At 37.4% G+C, this 14,689-nt stretch overlaps 1 protein-coding gene across 1 annotated transcript in view; it reads left to right on the forward strand.

Moving 5' to 3' along the window:
* Window positions 1–1,809: 1,809 nt before the first annotated feature.
* GDAP2 (ganglioside induced differentiation associated protein 2) overlaps window positions 1,810–14,689 on the forward strand; it is a 61,885-nt gene continuing 49,005 nt past the window's right edge. Inside the window, exons 1-2 of the mRNA XM_060142384.1 lie at window positions 1,810–2,094; window positions 3,033–3,172. Coding sequence (XP_059998367.1) covers window positions 1,919–2,094; window positions 3,033–3,172 — 316 coding nt within the window. The 5' untranslated portion in view covers window positions 1,810–1,918. The remainder of the gene's footprint in view (window positions 2,095–3,032; window positions 3,173–14,689) is intronic.

Raw genomic sequence — 14,689 nt, forward strand, 5'->3', positions numbered from 1 at the left:
CTTGGCTTTTAGGGTACCACACTTTCCAGATCTTCCATTCTTATCAATGCTTTTCTATCTCTTTTTTAAACTTTTCCTCTTTCCAGCCTCTAAATTTGGCCTTAGGACTGAGTCCTTGGATCTATTCTCCATTTGCATTTTCTCTCTTGGTGGTCTTAAATATCATCCATATGCTGAGACTTCCAAATTTATATCTTTAGCCTGACCTCTCCTCTGGGCTCTAGCCTCATGTAGCCAGCCAATTGCATGTTTGATATACATACTTGGGCATATAATGGGCATCTCAAACTAACAAAAGGAAAACATAAGGAAAAAAATACCTTGATTATTACTCCACCTGCAACCTACTCCAGTCTTTTCCTTCTCTATAAGTAGCATTACCGTCTATTTAATTGCTCAAGCAGGAAATCTAGGAGTAACCTTTGATTCTGTTCTTTTCCCTCACCCCCTCAGGTGCATTTAGAAAGTCTTGTTGACCCTACCTTCAAAATTCATTCCAATTCTAACCATTCCTCACCACCTTCATCACCATCACCTAGATTACTCCAGTCGTTTTCTACTGGTCTCTGCGTTTACTCTTGCCCCCACTCAGTTTCACTGTAGCTAGAGTAATCTTTTCAAATATTTATATTAAGTCATTATCCTTATAGGGACCCTCTAATAGCTTACCCTCACTTACATTAAGATCTAAACATCTTATCATGGCTTACAAACTAGATCATCTGGCCTTTCCTTGGCTCACCAACCTCATCACCTGCTACTCATTACCTAGCTCACTGTACTGTAGCCAAACCGGCCTCTACGCTCTTCTGGAATAGACCAAGCTCCTCCCTGCCCTTTTGGCCTTTGTACTTGCCATTCCCTCTGCCTGACACACCCTCCAGAGCTTCACATGGCTTGCTCTCTCACTTTATTTAGCTCTCTGCTCAGATAGAACCTTTTTCTTATAATACTCACTGCCTCCAGTCGTTCTATTAGATACCTGCTTGCTTGTTTGTTTATCGTTTTTCATCTGCTTTCAAGGAAGCATCAGCTCTCTAAGGGTAGGGACTTGCTCTGTCTTATTCACTGTGTGTCCCCAGTAACTAGAACAATACCTGACACATAATAGCTGCTTATAAAGATTTATTGAATGAACGAATCTACCATTTTACTGAAATAGCTATCTGACTTATTATTGCCAAATGAAGTATCATGTTAAATTTCCCATGAGTTTCTGTGACTTAACACTACGTGTCTTCCTATCACCCTTCTCTTCTAATGTCTACATTTCTGTACAACCAACCTTATACCACATCGGTGTCTCATATACTATATTCTATAAATTTTCAAATCCTGTTAATTTTTCCTTTGTATGTTGCCTCACAAATCTATGCCTTCCTCTCCATCTGTTTCTCTACATAGTTCAGACCTTTATCTCTTACTACCTAATTGCAGTAACCTCCCTGCTTCTCATCTTCCGTATTAGACTGAACTTTTTAAGTTGTTCATATTATCTTTGTATCTCTTGCAGCACCTGACACTCCCCCTACCCTGCCAATAGCAGACACTCAATGAATGTTGAATGAATAGTCCTGTGTTTCTGGAAAGTAGAATTGATGGGCTGTGTGATTATTTAAATGACTGTAATTCTTTGAAAATAATTTGTGTTTAAATAATCCCTCTTTCTTCCTGTTTAAAAAAGCCGTAGTAATTCATTGTACGTTTGATTTTTTAATAGACTGTTTAAGTGACTATAATCACACAATGTACTATTGGAGCATTTCACAGCAGAGTTTTGTTTTTTACTCTAATAGAAGTAAAGTAATACCTGTGCTTCTCTATTAAAATGATTCTTTCTTTTCTCTTAAGCTAAAGTCTACAGTGAATATTGAATTGCTGAGGCATTTGGGAAAAGACAAGCTGAAGTTCCCATTCCATGGATCCCTTGGGTGCACCTTCCCAGTTTGTGGATGTGGATACACTACCAAGCTGGGGCAATTCTTGTGAAGAACAATTAACTACTTCTGATACTGCAGCTGAAACATATCAGGAAGAGACTATTAGATCACCTTTTCTTTACAATAAGGATATCAATGGAAAAGTGGTTCTCTGGTAATTCCTTGGTTAAATCATATCATGATTTAATAATACTTTCTCATAATTTCTTCTAATTTCTTTTTTCATATTTTTTTCTAAACTCTTTTTTGTGAACACTTGCATTATTGAAATATTACTTTGCATACACATTTACAGCTTTATTGAGACTTAATTAACTTACAATAAACTGCATATATTTAAAGTGTACAGTTTGGTAAATTTTGACATGTATACACCCATGAACCCATCACCAGAATCAAGATAGTGAATATATTTATCACCCCGGAAGTTTTTTTGTGTCCCTTGGTAATCCCTCTCTCCTGCCCCTCCCTGCCTCAACATCCCCAAGCAGTCATTCATCTTTCTGTCACTATAGATTAGTATGCATTTTCTAGAGCTTTATATAAATGGAATCGTGTACTCTTTTTTCAGTCTGGCCTCTTTCATTCAACACAATTATTTGAAAGTTCGTCTATGTTGTTGCATGTAGTAGTAGTAGTACATTTCTGTTTTTAAAAAAAGCTTTAGAGATGTAATTCATATACCATACAAATGCACTAGTTTACATTGTACAAGTCAGTGGTTTTTAGTATATTCACAAAATTGTGCAGCCGTCACCAGAGTCAATTTTAGAACATTTTCATCACCCCAAAGTCCTGTTCCCATTAGCTGTCACTCCCCATCTCACACACATCTCTTATGTAAGAAGCAAAGGAATGACATGATGGTTTTGTGGGTTTCAGGGTTACAGCAATTGCGTTCAAGATCTATCTGCGATGCCATATTAGCCTTTCTGAATCAGGAACAACTTTTTACTATTGCTTAAGCTTGTGAACTGGTAAAACCAATGTTGTGAAGGGAGTGAAGATAGAATGTTTTGAAACAATTAGAAACTAGCTTTCTTATCTGCCTCCTCTTCCCCACACTTGCTCTTATTTATTTATTTTCCTTAGGAAAGGAGATGTGGCATTACTGAATTGTACAGCTATTGTGAATACCAGCAATGAAAGTCTTACTGATAAGAATCCTGTGTCAGAAAGTATCTTCATGCTTGCAGGGCCTGATTTGAAGGAGGACCTCCAGAAACTTAGAGGTGAGTGAATTTTCTTAGGTATGTTAGTGCTTAGGAAACATTTATTTTGATGTTTGAAGAAGTATATTTTGTGTGTAAGTGAGAAACTAAGTAGATGTAGCTCTTTTGTTGTTGTTAAAACTAAATAAATACAGCCTTTGAAAAACCTATAATGTGTTAGAAGCTGAGTGCTGAGACTTTACTTGGTAAAACCCCTCTGTTGTGTACCTGAATTTTAAAATGACAGTCATCATAGCCAGTTAGATTTTTGGTAACATTTTCTTGGCTGTCTAATGTCTTGCACCGATAAGCCTTATAAAACAACTATTCTTTATCTAAACTGAAAATTTTTTATTGAGTTTTGATATTGACAGAATTTTTTTATATACCTCCTGGACATAGAGTGTCACACTTCTGAAATGAAATTGACTTACTGGTAAAAACCAAGTGTGTTCTGGGTTAATTCTGTACTTTCTTTTTTTTTTTTAAAACCAGTACATTCTTCTTCTGGGAATATTTCTTTGGAATTGGAGACAGGAGGAGTCCTGTTTGTTCAGAATCTTGTTTACCTTATTTGCATTTATTTTCTTAACTTACCAACCTCACAACTTTTTGTTATTATTTGTGTGTAAAGGGAATATTGTGAAATTCAATTATCCCATTTTATAAAAAATATTTTTGAAATACAGCAATTTTTCTTAAAATGTAAACAGCAAATCCCACCTATATAAAAAAATCTTCGTTTCTTAGACTTCTACAAACAATTGGTTTTTAACCTAATAAAGATATTAGAATTTGAACAGGATCATTTATAATGCTGACCATGAAAGAAGAGATAAAGAGAGAAGAATTGTTTGTCTGATCAAGAAACTGAACTTTGTGAGGGTAGATGTGGGAAGAAGCCCTCAGTTTAACTAAAAACATGATGCCATGAAGAATATGTAGAAATTATAATATGTATTAGAGATAATACTGAGAAGTTCTTTGATATAAGTAACAGAGAAACTGGTCTGGAAAAATTCCTAATGAGCGCGCATGCTCACTTACACCTTAGAGCTGGACTTATGAATTAAAAAAATATAAAATTTAAGTATACAAAATAAAAACTCAATTTTTAGCAGCATATGTTTGGAGGGTCTCCAAGCTGGGGTTCATATTATAACTCTGTCCTTTACTAACTGTGTTACTTAGGACCAGTTACTTCACCTCTGAGCCTGAGTTTCCTTATCTCTAAAATGGGGATGATAATAGTCCCTATCTTAGTTCCTGACACATAACAAGAGCTCAATGAGTATTTGAGGATGGAAAAAATTAATTTCATGAAGAATAAATTAAATAATGGACATTAAGTGCTAGGCACATCCTCAGTGTTCAGTGTTATTGCTGGTGCTGGTTACACTCCTCAGTTGTATTGCTTAATGAACCAGTGCCACCCTGAAGAGAGATTATTAAGGATGCACTGAAGGGCTGAGTACTTAATTCTGTCCTCTTTTTACATGCTTAACAACAACTTAGTAAATGATTACAAAGTATGACTTACCAAATTTGTAGATGATAAAAAGCTGGGAGGATTTATAGGAGACATTGGATGATAGACTAAAGATTTTGAAATATCCGAACCGACTGGAAGTATGAGCCAAAGAAACGAAAAAATCAACAAGGATGAATATAAAGGTCTTGCAGTAAGTTGAAAACATTAATTACCCAAGTTCAGGATGGGGAAGCCCAGTCTGACAACACTTTTTATATAAGAATTTGCTTTCTCAGTAAAATGGCATTATAATCTCCTCCATTTTTCATGCAAAAAAACTTTAGCATTAACACTTTCCTCTTCCTTATTCCCCACATAAAGTCTGTCATCAAGCCCTAAATAGATCTTGAATCTCTCTGTATTACCACCACCTCCAGCCTAGCCTGTGCTGCGTCATCCCCTGCCTGGACTACAGCCATTGCCTCCCTCCCAATTGGTCTCCTACATCCATTCTTTACTTGAATCTGTTTTCCACACGTAGTAAGTATTTGCTTTTTAAACTGTAAATCCCTTCTCATTACTCCCCTGCTTCAAACCATTTAGTGGCCTCTCATTACACTTTAAGTCCTAACTCCTTAAACTGTTCTCCAAGTTCTTGCAAGATCTCACTCACTTACTTCCAGGTCCCCTTTTACCTTCCTCAATGTACTTGAACCAGACTGATCTCTCATTGCCTTGTCATCCAGCTCCTTTTCAATTTTGCATGTGCTGTTGTTCTTTCTCTCAATTCTTAACTCTTAATCTTAAGTCTTTGCTTATATCTCTTCCTCAAAGCGCTACTTCCTTTTACTTCAGAATCGCTCATGGTATATGCTCCCAACCTGTGGTACTTCTCTTTGGTGCTCTTAGCACAATTGTAATTTTGTAAATTGTTTATATAATTATTATGTCCCCATTAAACTTTGAACTCCTTGAGGACAGGAACCATATGTCTTATTGGCCTCCATGTTCCCAGTACCAAGTATAGTAAAGGCATCCTTTCAGTAGCTGATAAATGAATGAATAGAAGTTCCCTGGGCTTTTAACTGACTAGACTCCGAGATGATAATGCATCATTTTTACTGAAAACACTAACAGTATCAGAGGCATCATTGCACAACATCACAAGTGAAGGTTTGTAATCAGCTTAAAATAAACTGTTATATTTATAAGATGTTTAATGTAAACCTCATGGTAACCACAAAGAATAAAACCTATGATAGATACAAAAAAGATAAAGAGAAAGGAGTTAAAGCATACCAGTTTAAAAAAAAAAATTAAAGTAAGACAGCAAGAGAGGAACAAAGGATAGGAGACTTAAAAAAATACTCAGAAAACAATTAACAAAATGACAGTAATTACCTATTAATAATTATTTTAAATGCTAAAGGACTAAATTCTCCAACCAAAAGACACAGAGGGGATGAAGGATAAAAAAAAAAAAAGAAAAAGAATCCAACAATATGCTGCCTACAAGAGACTCACTTTACCTTTAATGACACATACAGGCTGGAAGTGAATGGATAAAAAAAGATATTCCATGCAAATGGAAACCAAAAGAGAGTAAGAGTGGCTATACTTACATCAGATAAAATAGACTTTCGGTCAGAATTGGTCACAAGAGACAGAGGTCACTATATGGTCCAGGGGTCAATTCATCAAGAGAATATAACAATTGTAAATATATGTGCACCCAACATTGAAGCACCTAAGTATTTAAGGCAAATATTAATAGAATGGAGAAATAGATGGAAATACAGTAATAATTAGGGATCTCAATACCCCACTATAAATATTGGATAGATCATCCAGACGGAAAATTAGTAAGGAAACAGAAGGCCTGAATAACACTATGGTCCAAATGAACCTAAGACATATACAGAATATTCCATCCAACAGCGCCAGAATATACATTCTTCTCAAGCATACATGGGACATTCTCCATGATAAATCATATTGGGCCAGAAAGCAAATCTTATCAAATTTAAGAAGACTGAGGTCATGTCAGGAATCTTTTCTAACCACAGTTGTGTGAAACTAGAAATCAATAACAAAAAGAAAATGAAAAAAATCACAAATATGTGGAAATTTAACAGTATGCTCCTGAAAAACCATTGGATCAAAGAAGAAATCAGAAGGGAAATCAGAAATTATCTTGAGACAATGAAAAGGAAAATACAACATGCGAAACTTATGGGATGTAAAAAAAAAAAAATGTTTTAAACCAGTTCTAAGAGAAATTTATATCACTAAATACCTACATTAGAAGAAAAGAACAGCTCAAACAACCTAATTTGAAAGACAATAGGAAAAAAGCAACAAAAAGAGTTGGCTTTTAAAGAAGAGGGACAAATGTTTAGCTAGACTAACCATGGGGAAATAAAGGACTCAAAATTCTAAATGAAAGTGGAGATATTACAGCTAACACCATAGAAAGACAAAAGATTATAAGAGACTACTATGAACAATTATTTGCCAACATATTGGATAACCTAGAAGAAACAGATAACTTCCTAGCAAACATGCAACCTAACAAGACTGAACCATGATGGAACAGAAAATCTGAACAGACGAAAGGAGTAAGGAGACTTGAATCAACAATCAAAAACTTTCCAACAAAAATAAGCCCACAACCTAATGGCTTCCCCGGTGAATTCTACCATACATATACATATAGAGAAGAATTAATACTAATTCTTCTCAATTTCTTCTGTGAAAAAGTTGAAGAGGAGTGAACGCTTCCAAATTCATTTGACAGGGACAGCACTACCCCGATACCAAAGCCAGATAAGGATGCTACAAGAAGAGAGATTCAAGATGGCAGAGGAGTAAGTGGACATGGAGTTCATCTCTCTCTACGGATGCATCAGGAATACATCTGTAGATGCAACAGTTCTCACAGAACACTGGCTGAAAACTAGCAGAAGACCTTGGACACTGGAAAGGACTATAAAGATCCCTGCATAACTGTGTAGGACGGAAAAAAGAAGGGAGAAGGAGAAGGAGAGGAAGTAGGACAGGACCTGCACTCTGGGTCGGGGGAGCTGAAGCAGAGGAGAGATGCCCGAATTCGGGGAAACCCCCTCTCCGACGGGGAAATCGATTGGGACAGAAGGGCAGCATTTGAGGCTGTCAGGAGAAGGTGAAGCGGCCAATCTGTGGCAGATGGGACAGAGTGAGAAGTACACAGATGGTCCATACCTCAGCCCTATGTGCCCCGGACTGGGACGTGTATTCACAGGTGTGCAAGGGGGCTGGGAGCTGGTGCATGGGGATTGGAGAACAGGCCCAGAGTGAGAACTGCTGTGGGCTGTGGGGAGACGGACTGAGGGGACAGGAGGGAGGAAATCTGCAGCAGGGAATGCCTGTGGAGGAAGACTGGACTGCCATGGAAGCAGGGTGCTACTGCTGAGTCATAAGAGGGGGAGGAGCCACCATTGTAACCTCTCTCTCCCTACATGCCAGTGCCTGCTGACGACAACAAAAGAAGCCCACTCAAGGCTGGCTCTGTGCGCTGGCTGCCGAGCAATAAACAAAGCCCCATGAGGGCTGGCCCTCACGTGCTGGCTGCAGGGCAAAAAAACCCTCTCAGGGCTGGCCCTTGCACACCTGCTGCCGGGTGCCAGAAAAGCCCTGGCCAGGGCCGGCCCTCGTGTGCCTTATGCCGGGCGCCAGAAAAGGCCTCACTACGACCATATCTCTTGTGCCTGTGGCTGGCAGCTTCCCTGTGCATTTGGGGCTGTAAGGGCTCCCATGATCCAAGCAGTCATACCACCTCTGCACCTGGTCCTCACGGGGGCAGACCCTAGAGCTCCAAGGCAGCCTCAGGACCAGACTCCTGTGGGTGGACCACATGCAGAGGTGGGAATGAAACCAGAGCTGAACCCCCGGGACGGGGTGACTAAGGAAGATCAAAAATCCTTCCATCAGCTGTACAAGCTGCAGACTAAACCCCTGCAATCAGCTAGGTAGATCCTGCATCTAAGGAATATCTGAGTAGACAATGAGTGTTCCCACAAATGAAAATGGTCTAGCTCTGGCAGCTGTGGACGTTGGGGGCAGCACATGCAGGAATTGGGCCAGATCAGAGTCTGAGTGGTGCCCACAGGGCCCTCAGAAGGTCTAGAGACCAGCCCAGAGGCAGAGGAGAGCCTCTTGGGGAGGCAGAGGTGGGCTCTAGCTCACGGCATATGCAAGGACACTTACAGCAGAGATACCAGGGACACATAATTATTGCTATTAATTTCATTATGTTTTGATTCATTCTGTTCTTGGTTCTAGCTTTTTTTTTTGGTTTTTTTTTGGTTTTAGGGTTTTTTTTGTTTTTTTTTGTTTTTTACTCTTTTGGGATCTCCATGTTTTATAACATTTTTACTTTCTATTTTTTTATACATTTCTGTTTTTACTTTTCTGTGTTCTTTTCCCTAACTTTTTCCTTTTTCTTTAATAAATTTTCCTTTTTTAATGTATATATTTCTGTTTCTACTTTGCTTTTCTGTTGTCTGTGTTTTTTCCGTTTTTATTTTATTTTATTATTATTTTTTTAATCATTTTTATAAGTTCTGTTTCCTTGCTTTATTCTTTAGTGGTCACACTGCTTTGGTTTTGTTTTTAGGTTATGTGTTTTTGTTCGTTTTAATCCTAATTGTTTGATTTCATTTTTGAGTTCTTCTGTTTGGTTGTTCTGTTTTTGTTTCTTTTATGTGTGTTTGTGTTCCTTGTTTCTCTTTTTGTTTGATTTTGTTTTTACCATTTCTCCAGGGTTTTGTTTGTCTTTTTTTTCTAAAATATACTTTCTATTTTTTTTTATATTTGTTTCTACATTGCTTTTCTGTTGTTCTGTCATCTTTCCCCTTTCTCTTTTTGTTTTTCTTTTTTTATATCATTTTTGTCAGTTCTGTTTCTTTGCTTCATTCTTCAGTTGGCACTCTGCTTTGGTTTTGTTTCTTGGTTTTTGTCACCTTTCTTCTTAATTGTTTGATTTCATTCTTGGGTTCTTTTGTTTGTCTGGTTGTTCTCTTGCTATTTGATTTATTTGGTTCTATTTTTCTTTCTGTTGTGTGTGTGTGTGCTTCCTTGTTTCTGTTTCTGATTGTTTGATTTTAATTTATAGTATTTGTCTGGGGTTTTGTTAGTTTTTTTTTTTTTATCCCCTTTATTGCCGGGATGAGCGACTTGTGGGGTCTTGGTCCCTCGACCAGAAGTTGGGCCAGAGGCTCTGGAGTGGGAGCACTGAGTCCAGGGTGCTGGAACACTACAGAATTCCCAGCTCCAAGGAAGATTAATCACTGAGAGATGTCACGGAAGCCTCCATTTGAATCCAAGACCCATCTCCACCCAACTGCCAGCAGCTCCCAGCTGCTCACAGCAAACAACAAACAAGACAGGAACACAAACCCACCCATCAGCACACAGACTACCTAAACTCATACTAAGCTCACAGACACCCCAAAACACACCACCTGACCTGGCCTTGCTTATCAGTGGAAAAAAGACTCAGCTCCACCCACCAGAGTGCAGGCATCAGTCCCTCCTATCAGGAAGCCTACACAAGACACTGGACCAACCTTAACCACTGTGAGCAGAGAACAGAAGCAAGAGGAACTATGATCCTGCAGCCTCGGGAAAGGAGACCTCAAACACTGTAAATTAGGTAAAATGAGAACACAGAGAAATATCTTACAGGTAAAGAAGCAAGGTAAAAGCCCACAAGACCAAATAAATAAAGAGGAAATAGGCAAACTACCTGAAAAAGAATTCAGAGTAATGGTAGTAAAGATGATCCACAATCTAGAAAATAGAATAGAGAAAATACAAGAAACATTTAACAAGGACCTAGGAGAACTAAAGAGCAAACAAACAGTAATGAACAACACAATAACTGAAATTAAAAATACTCTAGAAGGAATCAATAGCAAAATAAATGAGGCAGAAGAACAGATAAGTGAGCTGGAAGATAGAATGGTGGAGATAACTGCCACAGAGCAGATTAAGAAAAAAGAATGAAAATGGAGGACAGTCTCAGAGACATCTGGGACAACATTAAGCACACCAACATTCGAATTATAGATGTCCCAGTAGAAAAAGAAAAAAAGAAAGAGTCTGAGAAAATATTTGAAGAGATTAGAGTTGCAAACTTCCCCAACGTAGGAAAAGAAGTAGTAGGTCAAGTCCAGGAAGCACAGAGAGTCCCATACAGGATAAACCCAAGGAGAAACATGTCAAGACACGTATTAATCAAACTAACAAAGAGGAAACCCAAAGAAAAAATATTAAAAGCATCAAGGGAAAAGCAGCAAATAACATACACGGGAATCCCCATAAGGTTAACAGCTGATCTTTCAGCAGAAACTCTATAGACCAGAAGAGAGTGGCAAGATATATTTATAGTAATGAAAGGGAAAAACCTACAGCCAAGATTACCCAGCAAGGATCTCATTCAGATTGAACAGATAAGTTAAAACCTTTACAGACAAGGAAAAGTTAAAAGAATTCAGCATCACCAAACCAGCTTTACAACAAATGCTAAAGGAACTTCTCTAGGCAGGAAATACAAGAGAAGGAAAAGTCTTAACACAAACAAACCCAAAACAATTAAGAAAATGGAAATAGGAACATACATATCGATAATTACCTTAAATGTAAATGGATTAAATGCCCCAAACAAAAGACACAGACTGGCTGAATGGATACAAAAACAAGATCCATATATATGCTGTCTACAAGAGACCCACTTCATACCTAGGGATACATAAAGACTGAAAGTGAAGTTATGGAAAAAGATATTCCGTGCAAATGGAAGTCAAAAGAGAGCTGGAATAATAATACTCATATTAGAAAAAATAGACTTTAAAATAAAGACTACTACAAGAGACCAGGAAGGACAATGATCAAGGGATCAATCCAAGAAGATATAACAATTGTAAATATCTATGCACCCAGCATAGGAGCACCTCAATCCATAAGGCAAATGCTAACAGCCATAAAAGGGGAAATCAACAGTAACACAATAATAGTAGGTGACTTTAACACCCCACTTACACCCATGGACTCATCATCCAAACAGAAAATAAATAAGGAAATGCAAGCTCTAAATGACACATTAGACCAGATGGACTTAATTTGATATTTATAGGACATTCCATCCAAAACCAATATAATATGCTTTCTTCTCAAGTAGACACAGAACATTCTCCAGGATAGATCACATCTTTGGTCACAAATCAAGCCTTGGTAAATTTAAGAATATTGAAATATCAAGCATCTTTTCCAACCACAATGCTGTGAGACTAGATATCAATTACAGGAAAAAAACCATAAAAAATACAAACACATGGAGGCTAGACAATAAGCTACTAGACAACCAAGAGATCACTGAAGAAGCCAAAGAGGAAATTAAAAAATACCTAGAAACAAATGACAATGAAAACACGACGACTCAAAACCTATGGGATGCAGCAAAAGCAGTTCTAAGAGGGAAGTTTACAGCAATACAATCCTACCTCAAAAAACAAGAAAAATCTCAAATAACTTAACCTAAAGCAGTTAGAGAAAGAAGAACAAAAAAACCCCAAATTTAGCAGAAGGAGAGAAATCATACAGATCAGATCAGAAATAAATGAAAAAGAAATGAAGGAAACAGTAGCAAAGATCAATGAAACTAAAAGCTGGTTCTTTGAGAAGGTAAACAAAATTGATAAACCATTAGCCAGACTCATCAGGAGAAAAAAGGGAGAAGACTCAAATCAACAGAATTAGAAATGAAAAAGGAGAAGTAATAGTGACACTGCAGAAATACAAAGATCATGAGAGACTACTACAGTCAACTATATGCCAATAAAATGGGCAACCTGGAGGAAATGGACAAATTCTTAGAAAAGTGTAACCTTCAAGACTGATCCAGGAAGAAATAGAAACCATGAACAGACCAATCACAAGCACTAAAATTGAAACTGTGATTAAAATCTTCCAATAAACAAAAGCCCAGGACCAGATGGCTTCACAGGTGAATTCTATCAAACATTTTGAGGAGAGCTAACATCTGTCCTTCTCAAACTCTTCCAAAATATAGCAGGGGGAGGAACACTCCCAAACTCATTCTATGAGGCTACCATCACCCTGATACCAAAACCAGACAAAGATGTCACAAAAAAAACTACAGGCCAATATTATTGATGAACATAGATGCAAAAATCTTCAACAAAATAATAGCAAACAGAATCCCGCAGTGCATTAAAAGGATCATACACCATGATCAAGTGGGGTTTATCCCATGAATGGAAGGATTCTTCAGTATATGCAAATCAATCAATGTGATACACTATATTAAAAAACTGAAGGATAAAAACCATAGGATAATCTCATTAGAAGCAGAAAAAGCTTTTGACAAAATTCAACACCCATTTATGATAAAACTCTCCAGAAAGTAGGCATAGAGGGAACCTACCTCAACATAATAAAGGCCATATATGACAAACCCACAGCCAACATCATTCTCAATGGTGAAAAACTTAAAGCATTTCCTCTAGATCAGGAACAAGACAAGGACTATTATTCAACATAGTTTTGGAAGTTTTAGAGCAATCAGAGAAGAAAAAGAAATAAAAGGAATACAAATTAGAAAAGAAGAAGTAAAACTGTCACTCTTTCCAGCTGACATGATACTATACATAGAAAATCCTAAAGATGCTATCAGGTAACTACTAGAGCTAATCAATGAATTTGGTAAAGTAGCAGGATACAAAATTAATGCACAGAAATCTCTTGCATTCCGAAGACTATAGAGACTGAGGTTCATGATATTAGAGATGAGAAGGAGGAAGACAATATATTAATGGTGTAAAGCAATATGGTTATTATCCTAAGGATGGCAGTTGGCTGTTTGCCATTTAACTGAATACAAAGTAGGAAAATTGGGGCCTACGATACAGAATGGTGAGTAGAGGACAAGTAAGTTGTTCCCATGATATTTGCACACACTAGACTCTTGCTGCATTAGTTGAATGAAAACATACATGAATTAATGAGCAAATGTGGAATAATTTCCTAGTATTTATGTTTCTTGAACATTGGGTTATTACTGAGAGAGGTTGAAAAACTCTTTTATCTGGTGAAATGAAAAGAACAGAGATGTAATTAAAGAGGGGCCTTAAACTGTCAAAAAAAAATTCTTTCTCCACAAAAAAAAAAAAAAATCTCTTGCATTCCTATACACTAACAACAAAAAAATCAGAAAGAGAAATCAAAGAAACACTCCCATTTACTACTGCAGCAAAAAGAATAGAATACCTAGGAATAAACCTACCTAAGGAGGCAGAAGATGTGTATGCAGAAAACTATAAGACACTGATGAAAGAAATCAAAGACAATACAAACAGGTGGAAAGGTATACCATGTTCTTGGACTGGAAGAATCAACATTGTGGAAATTACTATACTACCCAAAGCAACCTACAGATTCAATGCAATCCCTATAAAATTACCAATGGCATTTTTCACAGAACTAGAACAAAAAGTTTTACAATTTGTATAGAAACACGAAAGACCCCGAATAGGCAAAGCAATCTTGAGGAAGAAAAATGGAGCTGGAGGAATCAGGCTCCCTGTTTTCAGACTATACTACAAAGGTACTCTAATCAAGACAGTAGGGTACTGGTACAAAAACAGAAATATAGATCAATGGAACAGGATGGAAAGCCCAAAGAGAAACCCATGCACATCTGGCCACCTTATCGTTGACAAAGGAGGCAAGAATATACGATGGAGAAAAGACAGCCTCTTCAATAAGTAGAGCTGAGAAAACTGGACAGCTACATGTAAAAGAATGAAATTAGAACACTTCCTAACACCATACACAAAAATAAACTCAAAGTGGATTGAAGACCTAAGTGTAAGGCCAGGCACTGTAAAACTCTTAGAGGAAAACATAGGCACAACACCCTTTGATATAAATCGCAGCAAGGTTTTTTTTTGACCTCCCCCAGAGTAATGGAAATGAAATAACGAATAAATGGGACCTAAGGAAACTTA

Source organism: Lagenorhynchus albirostris, chromosome 2 (assembly GCF_949774975.1).
Source record: "Lagenorhynchus albirostris chromosome 2, mLagAlb1.1, whole genome shotgun sequence".
Lineage (NCBI taxonomy): Eukaryota > Metazoa > Chordata > Mammalia > Artiodactyla > Delphinidae > Lagenorhynchus > Lagenorhynchus albirostris.